The following is an 18,454-nucleotide window of genomic DNA, read 5'->3' as shown; positions in this document are numbered from 1 at the left end:
CTAGAGCAAGGTCTATCCACCTTTACCTCCACCCACCTAAGACTGCAAAGACTTGACAGGATCTGAGCTACCCTTCCACTTTCTATGAACCAGCTCACAACTCCCTGTGGGCACTGCACTCACATGCACAAATCCACATACAATCACACAAATATACATAATTTAAGATTAACCCCAAAATCTTTGTAAAGGGTGGGGACTAGAAGCTTCTTCCTTGATGACTAGTTTCCACATTACTAGAAGGTACTACAGAGGTTGTAGAAGGGAAAAGTTATCAATTTTACTCAACCATGGGCCCAGTAAGTTTCACTATCAACCTTTTGGTTAAAATGTGCCCACTAGGGCTAGAAAGATGATGGCTCAGCAGTTAAGATCACAGGTTGCTCTTCCGGACCACCTAGGTTCAATGCCCAACACCCACATGGCAGCTCACAACCGTCTATAACTCCAATTCCAGGCATCTGACACCTTCACACCAAATGCGCATAAAATAAACTTAAATAAGTTTTAAAAAAAGGATGTGCCAACCCATGACTAGTCCAACTTGAGGCCCATGCCACCAGAGGGAGCCCATGTCTGATACTGTCTGGATGGCCAAGAACCAGAGGCAGGGCAGTCGAGAGACCCAGGACAGAACTAAATATAACTGGGAAAAAAATGTCTATGAAATCATTCCTAATCATATTCTGATGTACTCATAGATTCGTGCCCAGCCCAACTGTCATCAGAGGCACATCATTGAGCAACTGACTGGAGCAGATGCAGAGACCCACAGCCAAACACCAGGCAGAGCCAGGGGGACCCTGCAGAAATGGGCAGAAAGGATTGCAGGAGAGAAGCCAGAGGGGCCAACGACACCATGAGAACACGACCTACAGTGTGGGATTTCCCTCTGTATGCTGTGATTACCATTAATGAATAAAGAAATTGTGTTCGCCTGTTGATAGGGCAGAACTTAGATAGGCAGGGAAAATTAAACTGAATGCTGGGAGGAAGAAGGTAGAGTCAAAAGAGAAGCCATGGAGCAGCTACCAGAGACAGACCTGCTGAAACTTTGCTGGTAGGTCACGACCTTGTGGTGATGCACAGATTAATGGAGATGGGTTAAATTAAGATGTAAGAGTTAGCCAATAAGAAGGTAGAGCTAATGAGCCAAGCATTGATTTAACTAATACAGTTTTTGTGTGATTATTTTGGGGCTAAGCAGCCTCCCCCAACACTACAAAATCAATTAGCACGGCTCTTAGGGGCTCACAGAGACTGAAGCGACTCAAAAATGCACAAAGGGTCTGTGCTAGGTCCTTTGCATATATCTTATGGCTGTGTAACTTAGTATGCTTATAGGACTCCTAACAGTGGGAATGGAGGGTGTCTCTGACCCTTTTGCCTGTGCTTAGGGCCCTTTTCCTCCTACTGGGTTGCATTATCCAGCCTTGATATGAGGGTTTATGCCCAGTCTTATTATATATTGTTAGACCATGTTCAGTGGATATCCCTGGGTGATGAACTCTTTTTTTCTTTTAAAAAAGAAGGAAAACTGGAAGAGTTGTTCTGGGAGAGAGGGGAGGTAGGGGGAATGATGGTGGAAGGGAGTAGAGGAAGATGAAACTGTAGTCAGGCAGTAAAGTAATATGAGAGAAGAATAAAAGATATGCCCACTGGTGCACTAATGACATGACTTTTATAAGGACAGCCAATTGCTTTCTGATTGGATGTGAGGCCTGCTTCACAGGAAGAAGATTCATACTTATACCATAAATGTGGTAAAAGCTCATGGCTGGGGAGATCAAATACCTAGTAGAGAAATCTCCCTCTTTTGTTTTGCTGGATGAAAATACTAGGTCCATTAAATCACCTTATAAATATATTTATTTAGGCCCACAGAGCAGTGATACTATCTATCTTTTTGTTATGGATAGACGTTACTTCCAAGACTTGTACCTGGCCAAAGCGCTAAATATAAATAAATGCTCAGGCCTAAATGAGGCCTAGATATTACCTACTCTGTGAGGCTCAGGGAGCAGGATGGAAAGGGGAAGAATAGAGGATGCTGTAGAGTGCTGTCTTCATGGCACGGCTGTCACATTCATGACTTCACAGTAGCTGCGATCACCATGTACAAACCGCACAAGCCTGGGCCCAACAATGTCTGTAATGGAGGGAAAGGGGCCCAGGAGGTTCTTCCCTTCCCTGAGGAGCTAGAGGCAGACAGTGGCTGATGGAGGAGGAAGAGACTTATTTGTCAGTGGTGTAGTCAATGGTAAATTGCCTAAGCTGCTGTAAATAATTTCTCACCAGTGCTCTTATAAGCAAGATTAATTAAACTCACTGGAACACCAAAAGAAGGGGTATGAAAGTAAACTGGGAACTAGTGGGAAAAAGGAGACAAAAGAGTATAATAGGGGACGAATATGACCAAAGTGTAGTTTATCCATGTGTGAAAATTGCCATAATGAAATGAAACCTATTACTATATATAATTAATATGCATGAATTAAGAAAAAATATAGAAGCTGGGCAGTGGTGGTGCACACCTTTAATCCCAGCACTAGGGAAGCAGAAGCAGGTGGATCTCTGTGAGTTCAAGGCCAGCCTGGTCTACAAGAGCTAGTTCCAGGACAGGCTCCAAAGCTACAGAGAAACCCTGTGTTGAAACACCACAAAAAAAAAGGAGAAGAACATAAAAATGGTAGGGCCTCCCTGGATGACAGTATGACATCTTATCACTAAGCCTATCGTTTGCAAATTGCACTCAAGACTGTAGGACACTCAGTCCCACATACAGCATCTACATCACACTGCTTCATCCTCAGCACTCAGACACTCAGAGACTATGAAGCTGCAACTTCATCAAGCACAAATCCAAACTGGTCAAAATTGCAGCACAGATGCAGGAGGGGCTCACAATACCATCAGCTGAAGAGGTATTAGCAAGTAATGGCTGCTGGAGAAGAGTCAGTTTTCTTTGTCTGCAAGCCCTGAGAGGTTGCCCATGGTCTAGCAGATGCCCTAACCTGTGCACACATAGGCTAAGTGGACTCACTAGATTTTTAAAAAGAGCACAAGAAGTTAAGAGGGAAAAACAGCTAGGGGTTTTGGAAGAGTTGGAGGGGAGGGAGTAGACAATGGATTTAATCAAAATACACATTCAGTAAAACCAAAAGACCATACAAAAGCAAGATCTGAACAACCAAATATGGATGAACCAGAAGAAAATGATCTAAAAAATAACCTCAAGAGAATGTTTGAAATTCTTAAAGATGAAATGAGAAATTAACTTAAAGAAATGGAGAAAAAAACAAACAAAAAAATGGGAGATATCAGCAAATCACTTAAAGAAAACCAAGAAAAAGAAATCAAACATATAAAAGAAACTATTCAGGACTTGAAAACTGAGATAGAAAAAATAAAGAAAACACAAGCCAAAGGAATTATAGAAACAGAAATCTTGGCAAAAAGATCAGGAACCACAAACGCAAGCATGAACAGCAGAATACAAGAAATGGAAGAGAGAATCTCAAGTGCCGAAGATAAAAGAGAGGAAATAGACTCATCAGTTAAATAAAACATTAAATCTAACAAAGGCTTAACGCCAAATATCCATGAAATATGGGACACCATAAAAAGGCCAAATCTTAGAATAATAGGTATAGAAGAAGGAGAAGTTCAATTCAAAGGCACAGAAAATTCATTTAACAAAATCATAGAAAACTTTCCCTACCTAAAGAAAGATATGCCTATGAAGATACAAGAACACCAAATAGACTAGATCCAAAAAAAGTCCTCTTGCCACATAATAATCAAAACACTAAACATACAGAGTAAAGAAAGAATATTAACAGCTGCAAAGGAAAAAGGCCAAGTAACATATAAAGGTAGACCTACCAGAATTACCCTGACTATAGGCAGAGTAGACAGAACTGAATGCAGGGAAGAAGGGCAGACAGAGAGCCGCCATGGAACTGCCAGGTCAGACGTGTTAAATCTTTCCCAGGGGGCCACGACCTCATGGTGTTATACAGATTATTAGAAATAGGTTAAATAAAGATATGAGAGTTAGCCAATAAGAGGCTAAACATAATGGGCCAGGCAGTAATTTAATTAATACAATTTCTGTGTGATTATTTTGGGTGTAAACTAGCAGGGCGGCCAGGACCTAAAGCAGGCCCTCTCACACAACAGATTGGTGCTCCAACATGGTAAACTGACTCCACGTAAAATCTGAGAGAGCTTCAAAAAGAATACAGAGTTTACCACAGCTTCTTGTTGTTTGCTGGCGGCTTGCCTCAGCCTCTTTAAGAGAGATTTTCCTGATTCAGCTGTGGGGGGGGGGGGAGTCGCACAGTTTTTTTGGGGGTTTTTTTGGGTTTTTTTTTGGTTTTTCGAGACAGGGTTTCTCTGTGGCTTTGGAGCCTCTCCTGGAACTCGCTCTTGTAGACCAGGCTGGTCTCAAACTCACAGAGATCCGCCTGCCTCTGCCTCTGCCTCCCGAGTGCTGGGATTAAAGGCGCCCGGCCGCACAGTTTTAAAATGCTGGCTTTCTGGGGTATGCTGCTGGCGCAGCTACTGTCTCTTGCAGGAGACAGAGCATTGACTTGCTGTATATGCCCGAAAGGGAGGCACTGCTCGTGGCTCAGAGGCACAGCTGACTCACAAGCACAAGCAGCTTTGCTACACCAGCAGTGCAGTGCACACGGATCAGAGGCACAAGCGGTTCCGCCATGTTGGACTAGGTGGGGCAAGCAGGCAGTACCTGTATTTGACCTGGGATTGTCGCAGCTTAGATTCTTAAGAGCTTAGCATTCTAAAAGTGCAAAGCAAAAGTGTTCCTGGACAGTAAAGGATTACAGATTCAGAATAGGACAGAGTCAGACATAAGTGACCTCTAAATGGGTCACAATGTTGAATAAATGTACGGAGGCTTGGGAGAGAGAAGAAAAAGAGTATAGAGAGTCATAAAATAAAGTTAGTGCTTTAAAAAAAGGATAAAGTCTTTAAAGAAACAGAGTACAGATAATCAGAGATTAAAAAATAAGCTACGTAAAAATGGAAAATTCACAGAGTCTGGATTATGTGTATTATTGTGTTTTCTTTAAATTTTTTGACTGTGAAGGAGCTAAGTACAGAGAGATGTTTCATTTGTTTTTTTATTTATTAAAAATTTCCAGCTCCTCCCCTCTTCCTATTTCCCTCTTACTCCCCTCGCCCTCCCTCTCCAGACCTAAGAGAAATCAGGGTACCCTGCCCTGTGGGGATTCCAAGGTCCTCCCCCTTCCATCCAGGTCTAGGAAGGTATGCATCCAAACAGACTAGTCTCCCAAAAAGCCAGTACATGCAGTAGAATCAAAACCCAGTCGTTGCCTTCTCAGTCTGTCAGCCACATTCAGAGAGTCCAGTTTGATCACATGCTCGTTCAGTCCCAGTCCAGCTGGCCTTGGTGAGCTCCCATTAAATCAGTCACATCGCAGAGACACGTTTCATTGTGTGGGATGCTAAGCTAAACCAGCATGGATATTATAAAGGTATTATGACTTCAGAATTAGGGTATAAGAATATGGTGTTTTGGAAAAGTGGTTCTTCTTTTGTTTTCATAGAGGATGAGACCCTGTGGACTGCTTCTGGACCAATATGATATGACAGACCACGCCCTCCTGAAGGTTTCCTTAAACACCCTCAAAAACTTACTTTATTCAACTGTTGACTGAGATTAACCTAGCACATAGGATACACTATGAAAGACCTAATTAACAGCGCCCCCATACAGCACGTAGCAGTTTGGAGAGAAAAAACTGCACCCATATTCCCAAATACTGTTTATAAATTTTTTTACATTTCATTTAGATATAATATAGATATAAATAATTTGCATTGGTATGGATTTGGCTTTATTGATATAAATTTAAGGTCAATCTTATTATATGTATATTTCTGCTCTTGATTGAGGTATTGTGATTGTGTAGTTCATATAAAAATGTAATGCATAATTAGGAAATATAGGTTGTTAATGGATAATCATCAATAATAGTCAAGCTTATAGTCATGTTAGTTAGAATTTCTAGATATATAGAGATATATTTCAGCTAGACAGGCATTCTTCATATCTTTCAAAGACTACAGAATATGGCATTTAAAATGATTTAATAACTTAGGACTTTTCATGACCATGAGACACGTCTGCACCTGGAAGCACTAATCTACTACAAGAGGAAGATGGGCACCAAAGAGGCTCCTTATGGAGTTGGTTAGCCACCTGGGCAAGAAACTGCTCTTGCCTGGACTGATGCATGAACTGGACATGAAGAACCCGTGGAGAGATGACTGCTGAACTTGCCTAAAGGTGAGAAGATCCTTCAGAGTTCCTAATTCATAAAAGAGTCTGTGAGACATTTTGCAGGACACAGAAAAAAATGACTGAACTGTCTTTAAAATTTCCTGCTTCATGAAAATGTCTGCTGGATACTATGGGCCTGTAGGCTAAAGATGGATGCCCCGATGGTACAGAAGAACTTTGGATGACTGTACAGGCAGCAAGATGTCTCTGTCATTTGTAGAGTTTTGAAAGTTGCTTACAATGCACTTCCTGTTTAATTAAGTAATATTATATCCTTCTGGAGTCTTTGATGGAGTTGAAGAACGAATAGTTATTATTATAGTTTTCCTTAGTTATGATACAAGATAAAGTAGATATAAATATGGTAAATGTAGTTCTTGCTTGATAATTGTTTTGTTATATGTAATTTCACTATGTTAAAGTTAAAACCTTCCTTTTTGTTTAAACAGAAAAGGGGGAAATGATGTGGGAGGTTCTTCTGTCTATGTGTGGCTTTCACTGGCCGAATAAAGAAACTGCCTTGGCCTTTTGATAGGGCAGCACTTTGGCAGGCGGAGTAGACAGACTGAATGCTGGGAAGAAGGGCAGACAGAGAGCTGCCATGGAACTGCCAGGTCACACATGCTAAATCTTTCCTGGTAAGCCACGAGCTCATGGTGTTATGCAGATTATTAGAAATGGGTTAAGTCAAGATGTGAGAGTTAACCAATAAGAGGCTAGACATAATGGGCCAGGCAATGATTTAGTTAAACAAACAAACAAAAAAGAATTACACCTGACTTCTCAGTGGAAACAATGAAAGCCAGAAAGCCATGGTCAAGCATTATGCAGACATTAAGAGACCACAGATGCCAGCCCAGACTACCACACCCAGCAAAACTGTCAATCATCATAGAAGGACAAAACAAGATATTCCATGACAAATCTAGATTTCACCAATACCTAGCCACAAACCCAGCCCTACACAAAATACTAGAGGGAAAACTCCAACCCAAGGAAGATGGCTACACCAACAAAAACACAGAAAATTGATGATCTCATTACAGCAAATCCAGAAGAAAAAAATGCACAAATTAACATCACCAACGATGAAAACTAAATTAACAGGAGATAGCAACCACTGGTCATTAATATCCCTTAATGTAAATGAACTCAACTCACCCATAAAAAGGCACAGGCTAACAGATTGGATATGAAAACAAAATCCATCCCTCTTCTGCATACAAGAAATGCATCTCAACCTCGAAGACAGACATCGTCTCAGAGTAAAGGTTGGGAAAAAAATATACCAATCAAATGGACCTAAGAAACAAGCGGGTGTAGCTATTCTAATATCTAACAAAATAGACTTCAAGCTAAAACCAGTCAAAAGAGACAAAGAAGGACATTTTATATTAGTCACAGGAAAAATCCATCAAGAGAAAATTTCAATACTGAACATCTATGCCCCAAATACAAGGTCACCCTCATATATCAAAAAACACTTTTAGGGCTGGAGAGATGGCTCAGCGTTTAAGAGCATTGCCTCCACTTCCAAAGGTCCTGAGTTCAATTCCCAGCAACCATATGGTGGCTCACAACCATCTGTAATAAGGTCTGGTGCCCTCTTCTGGCCTTCAGGCATGCACACAGACAAAATATTGTATACATAATAAATAAATGTATTAAAAAAACACTTTTAAAGTTCAAAGCATATATTAAACCACACACACTAGTAGTGGGAGACTTCAACACTCCCCGCTCACCACAGGAGAGATCAATCAGACAAAAAATGAACAGAGAAATAAGAGAACTAACAGATGTTATGACTCAAATGGACTTAACAGACATCTATAGTATATTCCATCCAAACCACAATCCCGGAGACCTTAGACAACAATGCAGACACTAAGAGTTATTATAGACATAATCTACATGGGAAGTAGAAAGTATAAAAAGACAAGATCTCCTGAGTAAATTGGGAGCATGGGGACCTTGGGGGAGGATGGAAGGGGAAAGGGAGAGGCAGGAAGGGGAGCAGAGAAAAATGTAGACCTCAATAAATATCAATAAAAAATGTTAAGACAAAAAAATACACTCATTGGCATTTTTTTTTTTTTTTTGGTTTTTCGAGACAGGGTTTCTCTGTGGCTTTGGAGCCTGTCCTGGCACTAGCTCTTGTAGACCAGGCTGGTCTCGAACTCACAGAGATCCGCCTGCCTCTGCCTCCCAAGTGCTGGGATTAAAGGCGTGCGCCACCACCGCCCGGCTCATTGGCAATTTTTCTCCCAAAAATAGATTACTATATCCATGATTACTGACAATAACTTATTTGCAATAGCTAAAAATTAGAAAAATCAAAATGAATGAAAACATGAGTGGTTAATATAAGTGCAATACATTCATGAAATGTGACTCGTAATACAAAGTAACAAATTGTAGCTGGCAAGATGGCTCAGGAGGCAAAGACATTGCTACCTGAGTTCAATCATTAGGGCTCACATGGTGGAAGACAAGAACCTGCTCTCCCAAGCTGTCCTCCCATCTTTACATGTAAGCCATGTCATGCTCACACCACACAAATTACACATAAAAATTAAGTAATTAATTAGTTTTTAAAAGTTAATAAACTTTGACATGCAAGAGTGTCAACTCATCAAAAGTTATTTCGGGGGAAAAACATCAAATGGTCATATACTAACTTTATTCATGAGGCATCTTTAAATGGCAAAATTACAAAGACAGCAGATTAATAACTGCCTCAGATTAAAAAGTATAGTGAGGGGGCTGGACAGATAGCTCAGTGGTTAAATGAGCTGACTGTTCTTCCAGAGGAAGCTCACATGGTGGCTCACAACTGTCTCTAATTCCAGTTCCAGGGAACCTTATCAATGCCCATAAAATATTTTATATAACAGTTACATGAGAGAAACTGAATGAAGGGTAACATGGAACCTATTGACACTATCTTTGCAACTTCCTATGAATTCAAAATATTTAAAAGCAATTATAAAGTAATCAGCAAAGTACAATTATGTAGAAAATGCGGCCTGTTAATAAAAACTTTTTTTTATTTTTCAGTAAACAGTAGTTGTAGTCCCTAGTGCCAGGCCCAAGAGACAGCAATGAAAACTGTATGACTTCAAAGGGTTGCTAGTTTAGTGGTAGAAAAGACAAGTCAGACAAAGTGACACAGGCATCTGCACTCTGGAGAGGGGTTTAGCAGAACCGATACCTGCATCCAGCTGCTGCTCCCCGTTCATCTCCACAGCATATGGGCTGGCTCCTCCCCCGGCCAAGGATAGGTTGGGGCTCTGCTACCAGACGATGATCTGAGGTTTCAACTTTCTGTTCAGTAGGTATCCAAGGATCTAAACAAAGGTGTTTTTAGAAAGTTACAAACATGGCCAGCATTTGATTGGGTTGAGAGGGCAGAGAAAAGAAAATCACTTAGAGGATGTAGGATTACAGTGGTGGGGACGTGGCATCTTTTCCAAATGTGAAGTTTGTCTAATGAGTATGGATACCCAGAGGAGTGTACAAGAAGACTGTAACAGCCTTAACAGCTAGGGATTACAATAAATTGTGACTGAAGAGATGGCTCAACAGTTATGAGCACTGACTTATGACTTCAGGACCCAGGTTTAAGTCCCAGGACCCATATGGTGGTTCACAACCACCCGTAACTCCAATTCCAGGGGATCTCGATGCCTTCTGGCCTCCTTGGGCATCAGGCACCATGGCACACACCTTTATTCCCGGGACTCAGTGAGAGGCAGGCATTTTGTGAGTTTGAAGCCAGCCTGGTCTACATGGCAAGTTTCAAAACAGCCAGAGCTACATACTGACAACCTGTCTCAAGGAAAAAAGAAAGAAAAAAGAAAAAAAAAGTTTTACTGGAATAGAATCCACACAGGAGATGTACAATCTAGTTATTTTTAATTAAATTTACAGAGGATTTAGCTATTACCATATACCAGTCTTAGAATATCTGTGTCATACTGAAAAGAGACTTCATGCTCATGCTCACTAAGCACACTAAAAGGTGACCGTCATCATCATGAGATCACAGGTACAGAACAATTATCACACCTGCCCTGGAGCCAATAGCTAGCAAGCAGCAGAACCAGACTTTTAACCAAGAAGGATATATACATTTCATGTCCTTGATTACTGTATTATCTCTGAAATCAAAGCAAATGATGATGACTTTGAACTCCTAATGCTCCTGGCTGAGCCTTCTGAATGGTGGGATGCATGGTTGTTATAGTTAATTCTAAGAAAGAAAATTCAATAACTATCAGGTAGTTAAGGGGAAAAACTCACTAAGATATTTTAATTTGCATACCTATTCCAATTCAAAAGACGTATACTTTTAAAGTCTGCTGTTAAATATGGTGGATGTCCAATTGTTCAGATTTACAGCTCCTGGCAGGTATAAGTCACTAAAAGCCACTCCATTTCCTGTTCCTTCACTCTCAACAGTACTCAACCATCATTCCCTGCATATGTCTGCTTTAGAGATTAAATTAAACTAGTGTTCAAATTTGTCAAATAAACTTGATTTCAGGATAAAAATCTTCTGCTGATTAATTAAGTTGTTTCTCCTGATTATTTTTATTGTTGCTAATCTACTGCTACATGTCTAAAAAAATTAAAAATTAAAGTCTGACAAAGTCCAGATTTTAAAGCACTGACAGACAAATCTTAGTCACCTATATAAACTAAATTAAATTTGATCAAAATGTAATCTTTTCAAGATTATGTAAATTCAATTACCAATAGAGTATCTGCCTTAGCTCAGAAATTGGCACTAAGAAATGCATTAAACACCTAAAATTATTTCCTCTTAGGAACAGGTTCTTCTAATGCCCAGGCAAGACTTTATTTCCAGACTTAAGTGATTCTCCTGGAAGTTTCTCAAATATTAACACACTTGGCAAACAATGAGAAAATGTTAAGGAAAACATGGCACAAGAATATAAACATGTAAAATATAGTCATTAAATGTCTTGTTTTGAGACTATGTCTCTCCATAGAGCTCTGGCTGCCCTAGAATTTATAAAGCCAGGTTTGCCTTCAATTCAGAGATCTGCCTGCCTCTGCCTCCCTAACCTCTGTTGTGGTTAAAAGGCGTGCCAACACACCCATTCATTAAAAGTGTTATTAATGAAACATTTTTATTCTCAATCAAATTCCAAAGGAAGTGTTTTACCTTATTGATATGCTAATTCTTTAAGAGGACATGCATATCCAAAAGGTGAGAATGTAGACAGGGGCTGAGGATATAGCATAGTGGTAGATCATTTGTCAAGCAGAGACACCCTGGATTTGACTCCATTAACAAGAAAAGAGCAATAACAAAACAACAATAACACACATACATATATGGCTTAGGGTTGATAAAGCAATTGCGTAGATGGAAGTTTCTGTAAAGATTTGTCACTCGAGGCCGGGTGGTGGTGGCGCACACCTTTAATCCCAGCACTCGGGAGGCAGAGGCAGGCAGATCTCTGTGAGTTCGAGGCCAGCCTGGTCTACAAGAGCTAGTTCCAGGACAGGAATCAAAAGCTATGGAGAAACCCTGTCTCGAAAAATTAAAAAAAAAAAAAAAAAGATTTGTCACTCGTATTGTTTTGCTAAAATGCTGTTTGGTCAGTAGTCAGGCAGGAAGTAGAGGCGGGGCAAGCAGAGTAGGAGAATTCTGGGAAGAGGAAAAGGTAGAGACACAGTCACCAGCCAAACGTAGGGGAAGCAAGATGATAATAAAAAGGTACCAAGCCATGTGGCTAAACACAGATAAGAATTATAGGTGAATTTAAGTTGTAAGAACTAGTTAGTAATAAGCCTGAGTCAAACAGTTTATAATTAATATAAGCCTCTGTGTGTTTATTTTGAAATGAACAGCTGAGGGACCAGGCAAGACAGAAACTTCGATCTACAGGAATAGCCAACAGTTTCCTCATTGGATTTAAGGCCTGCTATACAGGGAGAAACACTACCTGGTACTGTAAATCTGGCCAATAATTCATGGCTGGGAAGCACACATGACCCAGGGATGAACCCATTACTATTCTTTTGCTAAATGAACATAATATCAATTTGCTCTCTAATTTGTGTCTCTCTGCTCAGAGATTAGTGAAGCTCTCAAATCTCAGATCAAATCAGCAGGAATTGTGCAGTGGATAGTAGTTAATGTAGAAGCTCACACCTGATCAGGAAGTGTTGGTGGCATGCTCAGTCACAATGCACCATCTATTCTACTTATTTTTTTATTTTTATTTTATGGGTATGAGTGTTTTGTCTGCATATATGTGCCTGAGGAGGCTAGAACAACAGAACCCTGGAATTGGGTGGGTGCTGGGAAGTGAACCTGGGTATTCTTTTAAGAGAAGCAAGTGCTCATAACTCTGAGCCCGATCTCCAGCCCAAATGGGATTTATCAATACTACATAAAACTCTACCCCAAGGCTTAGGGGCCATCAAGGAGGAGGGGAGAAAAAGACTGTAAGAGCAAGAGGTCAAGAGAGGACCAAAGCAAAACACTCTTCTGAACATGACAGAACTGCTATTCTCATGAACTCAAAATAGCTGTGTCTGCATAAGATCAAGCCAGTCAACGGCCCAGCATGGAGGGAAAAATGATTCATGAACCCCTATCCCTGATGAGCTATGGACAGTTGATGACCTCTCTGAGAGGAAGAGTCAGTTTTCTTTAAAGATGTGGCTCCTGGTAGATCAACCATGCTTCAGTGGATGGATAAGACCCAGAAATATATGGGCAGCACAAACTAGACTCTAGGATGTTTTCTTTTTTAAAGAGGAGGTTGAAATGGGTATAGAGGGGCAGGGGTGAATGTGGGAAGAGATAGGGATGAAAATATGATTAAAATTCTATTTATGAAATTCTCAAATTTATAAAAATATTTTTATAAAACTACCTTGTTCTTGAATATTTACAGCAACATTATTCATAATAGATAAATGGTAAAAATTATTCAAATGTTTACCAATCAATTAATGGATAAATAAAATGTGGGGTATCTAAGACAATGAAATCTAAATCATCCACAAAAAAATATAATACTACTACATTTTATGTGATACGGTGTGGTTTAAACAGGTATGGCCCACACAGACTTTTTTTTTTTTTTTTGCTTTTTCGAGACAGGGTTTCTCTGTGGTTTTGGAGCCTGTCCTGGAACTAGCTCTTGTAGACCAGGCTGGTCTCGAACTCACAGAGATCCGCCTGCCTCTGCCTCCCAAGCGCTGGGATGCGCCACCACTGCCCGGCCCACACAGACTATTGAGTTTGAATGCTCAACCCATAGGGAGTGGGGAGTGATACTATTAGGAAGTGTGGCTTTGCTGGAGTAGGTGTGTCACTGTAGAGGCAGGCTTTGAGGTCTTATATGCTCAAACTATGTCCAGTGTGGTACACAGTCACCATCTGCTACCTGCGGATCAAAATGCAGAGCTATCAGCTCCTTCTCCAGCACCGTGTCTGCCTGCATGCCACCATTTCCTGCAATGATAATGGACTAAACCTCTGAAACCGTAAGCCAGCCTCAATGAAATATTTTCTCTGTAAGAGTTCCTGTGGCCATGGTGTCTCTTCACACCAATAGAAGACATTTGGGTACCTTAAAAATACTATAGTAAATAAAAGAAGACAGACATAAAAGCCAAATTTTGTATGTTTCCAATTATGTTAAACATCCAAAACAGGCAAACTGTCTTCACCTCTACAGGCACAGAAAGATTAATGGAGGCCAAACACCAGGGAGAGAGGTCAATAATTAACAGAGGGTGGTCTGTGCTTAATATTTTTTTTGATGGAACACTAAATATTTGAAAACTGGATTGTGATAGTGATAGCTATATCATCCTGGTAATGATAGCTAAGATCCTGGTACTTCTCTGTATATTTTTTTAAGAAAGAAAAACTCAGCCAAGCATAGTGGCACTTGCCTTTAATCAAAGCAGAGTTTGGGGCCCGCATAGTCTACATGGTAAATTCCATGACAGCCAGAGCTACACAGTAAGACTCTATCTCAAAAATAAATAACAAATAACTAAATGATAAAAGAAAATACTCTAACTGTATACTTTGTGTCTCTGTATGTACATGTGTGGGGGTCAGAGGTCAAGGGACTCTATCACCTTTCACTATTTCGAGGGGGGTACTGGGTTCCTCCCGTCCTGTTGGTCTCACCTAATATGGAACTTACTGAATTGGCTAGATGACTGGTCAGCAAGCCCCAGAATCTCTCCTGTTTCATCCCCTCCAGTGTAGAATTACATATAGGTTTATGATAATGCACTTGGCTTTCTATTTTAATGTGGGCCGTTAGGATCTGAACTCAAGTTCTTATGCTTTGTCAATCAGGTGGTTTACTGATCAAGCCTTCTCCTCAGCCCCATATACTTCACATAAGTGAATTTTTTTTTAAACACAATATTTATTATGTATCCAGTGTTCTGCCTGCATGATGCCTCCTGAAAGCCAGAAGGGGGCACCAGATCTCATTACAGATGGCTGTGAGCCACCATGTGGTTGCTGGGAATTGAACTCAGGACCTCTGGAAGAGCAGCCAGTGCTCTTAACCTCTGAGCCATCTCTCCAGAATTTCTTTTTTTTTTAAAGATTTTATTTATTTATTATGTGTGCAATATTCTGCCTCCATGTATGCCCGCATGCCAAAAGAGGGCACCAGATCTCACTACAGATGGTTGTGAGCCACCATGTGGTTGCTGGGAATTGAACTCAGGACCTCTGGAAGAGCAGCCAGTGCTCTTAACCACTGAGCCATCTCTCCAGCCCCCCACATAAGTGAATTTTATGACAGGTGGTGGCGCACGCTTTTAATCCCAGGCAGAGACAGGCGGATCTCTGTGAGTTCGAGTCCAGCCTGGTCTACAAAGGGAGTTCCAGGACAGGCTCCAAAGCTACAGAGAAACCCTGTCTCGAAAAACCAAAAGAAAAAAAAGAAAAAAAAAGTCTCAGGCATAAATACTATATTAACTATTCTATAATAATACTGGAAATGTAGTTCTGATAAATTTATAAGTTCCTGGTTCACACTATTGAGTATTTTACAGCCATTTCCACAGCAATTACTAATTAGTACCTACTTCTATGAAATATTAAGATTATTAAATTATGATTTTTGAAATTTTTGTTCATGGTATCCAAAGTTGATAAGCATTTTAAAATCATTTATTTATCCCACTATTTTATAAGCTAGAGAAATGACAAATCTCCTATAGCTGATATGATCATATTTTTTCATAAATTCAAAGTTTCGCCGGGCAATGGTGGTGCACACCTTTAATCCCAGCAGTTGGGAGACAGAGGCAGGTGGATCTCTGGAAGTTCGAGGCCAGTCTGGTCTACACAGAGCTAGTTCCAGGACAGGCTCCAAAGATACAGAGAAACCCTGTCTCAAAAAACAAAACAAAAAAAAAAAAAACAAAAAAAAAAAGTTTTCTTTATAGATACCAATAAGAACACTTTTTGTTGTTTTGTTTCGTTTTTTAGACAGGATCTCACTGTGTAGCCGTGGCCACGACTGGATGCTCTATAGATCACACTGGTCTTGAACTCACAGAGAGATCCACCTGCCTCTGCCTCCCAAATTAGGATTAAAGATGTACACTATCACATTCAACAGATAAACACATTTTCTAAGTCAGTATATCTTTTCTTAAGAAATAAAGAGGACTCTAATTCACAAGCATAGCAATGTAAAAATGTACTAATTTATTATTAAAGGACTGAAAAGGCTGGGCTGCTTGGTAATCATTATCAAGAAAAAGTAATATTTAAGTGCCTTCAAATGAACTTGATAGTTCTAAAAGGTAGCCAATAAATATATTTAAAATTCTGAATTTTTACACGTCTGGGAAAAAGAAATTAAAACTATATTGATTCCATCTACACCAAAAAGAATGGCTTACCAAGAAAATAATAAAAACTGACACTGGCAAAGACTAGCATGAACGTCCCCTTTAAGCATTGTTGCTGGGAAGGTAAAATGTATGTATATAGCCCCCTGTGAAAATCAGTATGGTAGTTCCTTATAAAAACAAAACCTACAACTATCATATGATCCAGCTTTATCACTCCTGTGTATATTTTCCAAAGATCCTAAGTTAAAAGTACATAAAATGCATGTGTGGAAATGTTATTAATAAAACTCTTAATTTGCATATCATTTTTTAATTTAATAAAGTTAATACAGAGTACCCAACTTGCATGTCCCTGTCTACTTTTATATTTTAAACAGCAAATAAATATATCTTAGTACATGGCAAGTTTAACTGTCAACTTAGGATACTAGAATGTTATTAAATTTAACTACACTGGGGCTGGAGAGATGGCTCAGTGGTTAAGAGCACTGACTGCTCTTCCAGAGGTCCTGAGTTCAATTCCCAGCAACCATATGGTGGCTCACAGCCATCTATAATGAGACCTGGCACCCCCTTCTGGCTTGCGGACACATATGGAAGGAATGCTGTACACATACTAAATAAATAAATAAATATTTTAAAAAAATTTAACTACACTGCTCAACCAATAATTGCATTTTACAGGTGAGGATGCGGAGGCTCAGAGACATCAAACAACCTTCAGTTCATGGGTTTGGGGCAGCAGAGACTGGAGTTTTCCAAATCTTTGCAGGCTCCCAGGCTTCTCTGAATATCAGGAAAAAATAAGATGACTGTCAGGTATCATGACTGAGAACATACCAGACAACAACTAATTTTAACATCTAGTTGGCTGGCCCAAAGCGCTTAAAAACTTGATTAATTTGTACTAAGCAACTGGCAATTTTTTATTTAATACTTAAAATTAATCACAGAAGACAACCTGGAATACTAACTATGGTGGTTTGAATGAGAATGCCCCCCCCCACACACACACTGGCTAATGGTTAAATATTTAATCCCAGCTGGGAAAAACTGTTTAGGAAGTGTGACCTTGACAGAGATGTATCACTGAGCAAGAGTTCTGAGGTTTCAAAAGGCACATGGCATCCCAGTGCTCTCTCTCTCTCCTTCCTGTTTGTGAGATGTGAACTCCCAGTGGTCCTTGCCACTGCCATGTCTTTGCTCTGCCACAATGGACTGCAACCCTCTAAAAAAAATCATGAGCCCCATTAAATGCTTTCATTTATAAGTTTCCTTGGTCATGTTTTTTGTGATCGCAATAGAAAACTAAGACACTAACTCAGATTATTTAACTAACTCTAAGAGTTGAGCTACAGACAGAATAAAACAGAAACCTGAAAATAAAGCCCTCTAAATGCTTTTTCATGTTCAAGAATGGACCTATTCAAGAAATGAACCTCAAATTAAAAATACTCAGTAGGTCTAATGAGTTCTAGAGATTTACTTGATTGCTTCTACATCATGAATAGCTATGGATGTACTCAACTGAGCATAGGCAGCCTCTTACCTAAACGAACAAACAAAATGACTACTGAGAAAGAAGAGGGTGGAGGGAACTGGGAACCCTCTGAATACCACAGTGAAAGACAAACTAAACAGGGTCAATTAGGGCATTTTAATTTTTATGTTTAACCCATTACTCAGAGAACCCTTCATGAGCTATGTATATAAATGGCTACAGATCAATGGTGGAGTACTTGCCCAAATACAAGTATTTTTCCACAGAAGCACTGCAATAAAAATAGGAGCAGTGACAGGGTTACTCCCAAGATCACCAAATAAAACCGGAAAACCAACAAGTATGTAAACTGGACAGAGAAATACAAGAAACATGAAAAAGGCAATGAGACCTTTGAAAGATCATACTCCTCAATTATCAAATAAAAGCATAATGAAATGGCTAAAATCTGAAAAAAAACTACTAAAAAATGGAAAGAAAACTTTGTTATGAGAAATGGTAAATATTTTGTAGTATCCCTCCCAAACCCTAGGCCACAGCTCTACAAGTAAAGCATCTGAAAACCGGTCACCCAGAAGCCGCTCTTGGAGCTGCAGCTCCTTGGTCTAAGGTGACAAAAACATTTTCCACCTCTTCTACTGGTGGCCTTAAATGGAGACAGGAGAGCACACTCATAAAACTTGGTAAGTTATAGCGCTTACATTACAGTGATTTGTGCTCAAACTGATAAA

General features: G+C 39.8%; 1 protein-coding gene across 4 annotated transcripts in view; it reads right to left on the bottom strand.

Moving 5' to 3' along the window:
* Nucleotides 1-18,454, bottom strand: part of Sfmbt1 (Scm like with four mbt domains 1) — a 95,837-nt gene that overhangs the window by 41,326 nt on the left and 36,057 nt on the right. For all 4 annotated transcript variants that reach the window (XM_075988937.1, XM_075988936.1, XM_075988940.1 and 1 more), the window contains one exon: nt 9,546-9,681. In XM_075988937.1, the coding sequence (XP_075845052.1) occupies nt 9,546-9,573 (28 nt within the window). In that variant the 5' untranslated portion in view covers nt 9,574-9,681. The remainder of the gene's footprint in view (nt 1-9,545; nt 9,682-18,454) is intronic.

This window comes from Microtus pennsylvanicus, chromosome 10 (assembly GCF_037038515.1).
Source record: "Microtus pennsylvanicus isolate mMicPen1 chromosome 10, mMicPen1.hap1, whole genome shotgun sequence".
NCBI lineage: Eukaryota > Metazoa > Chordata > Mammalia > Rodentia > Cricetidae > Microtus > Microtus pennsylvanicus.
The sequence above is the reverse complement of the archived record's forward strand: the minus strand, read 5'-3'. Positions and strand labels throughout refer to the sequence as shown.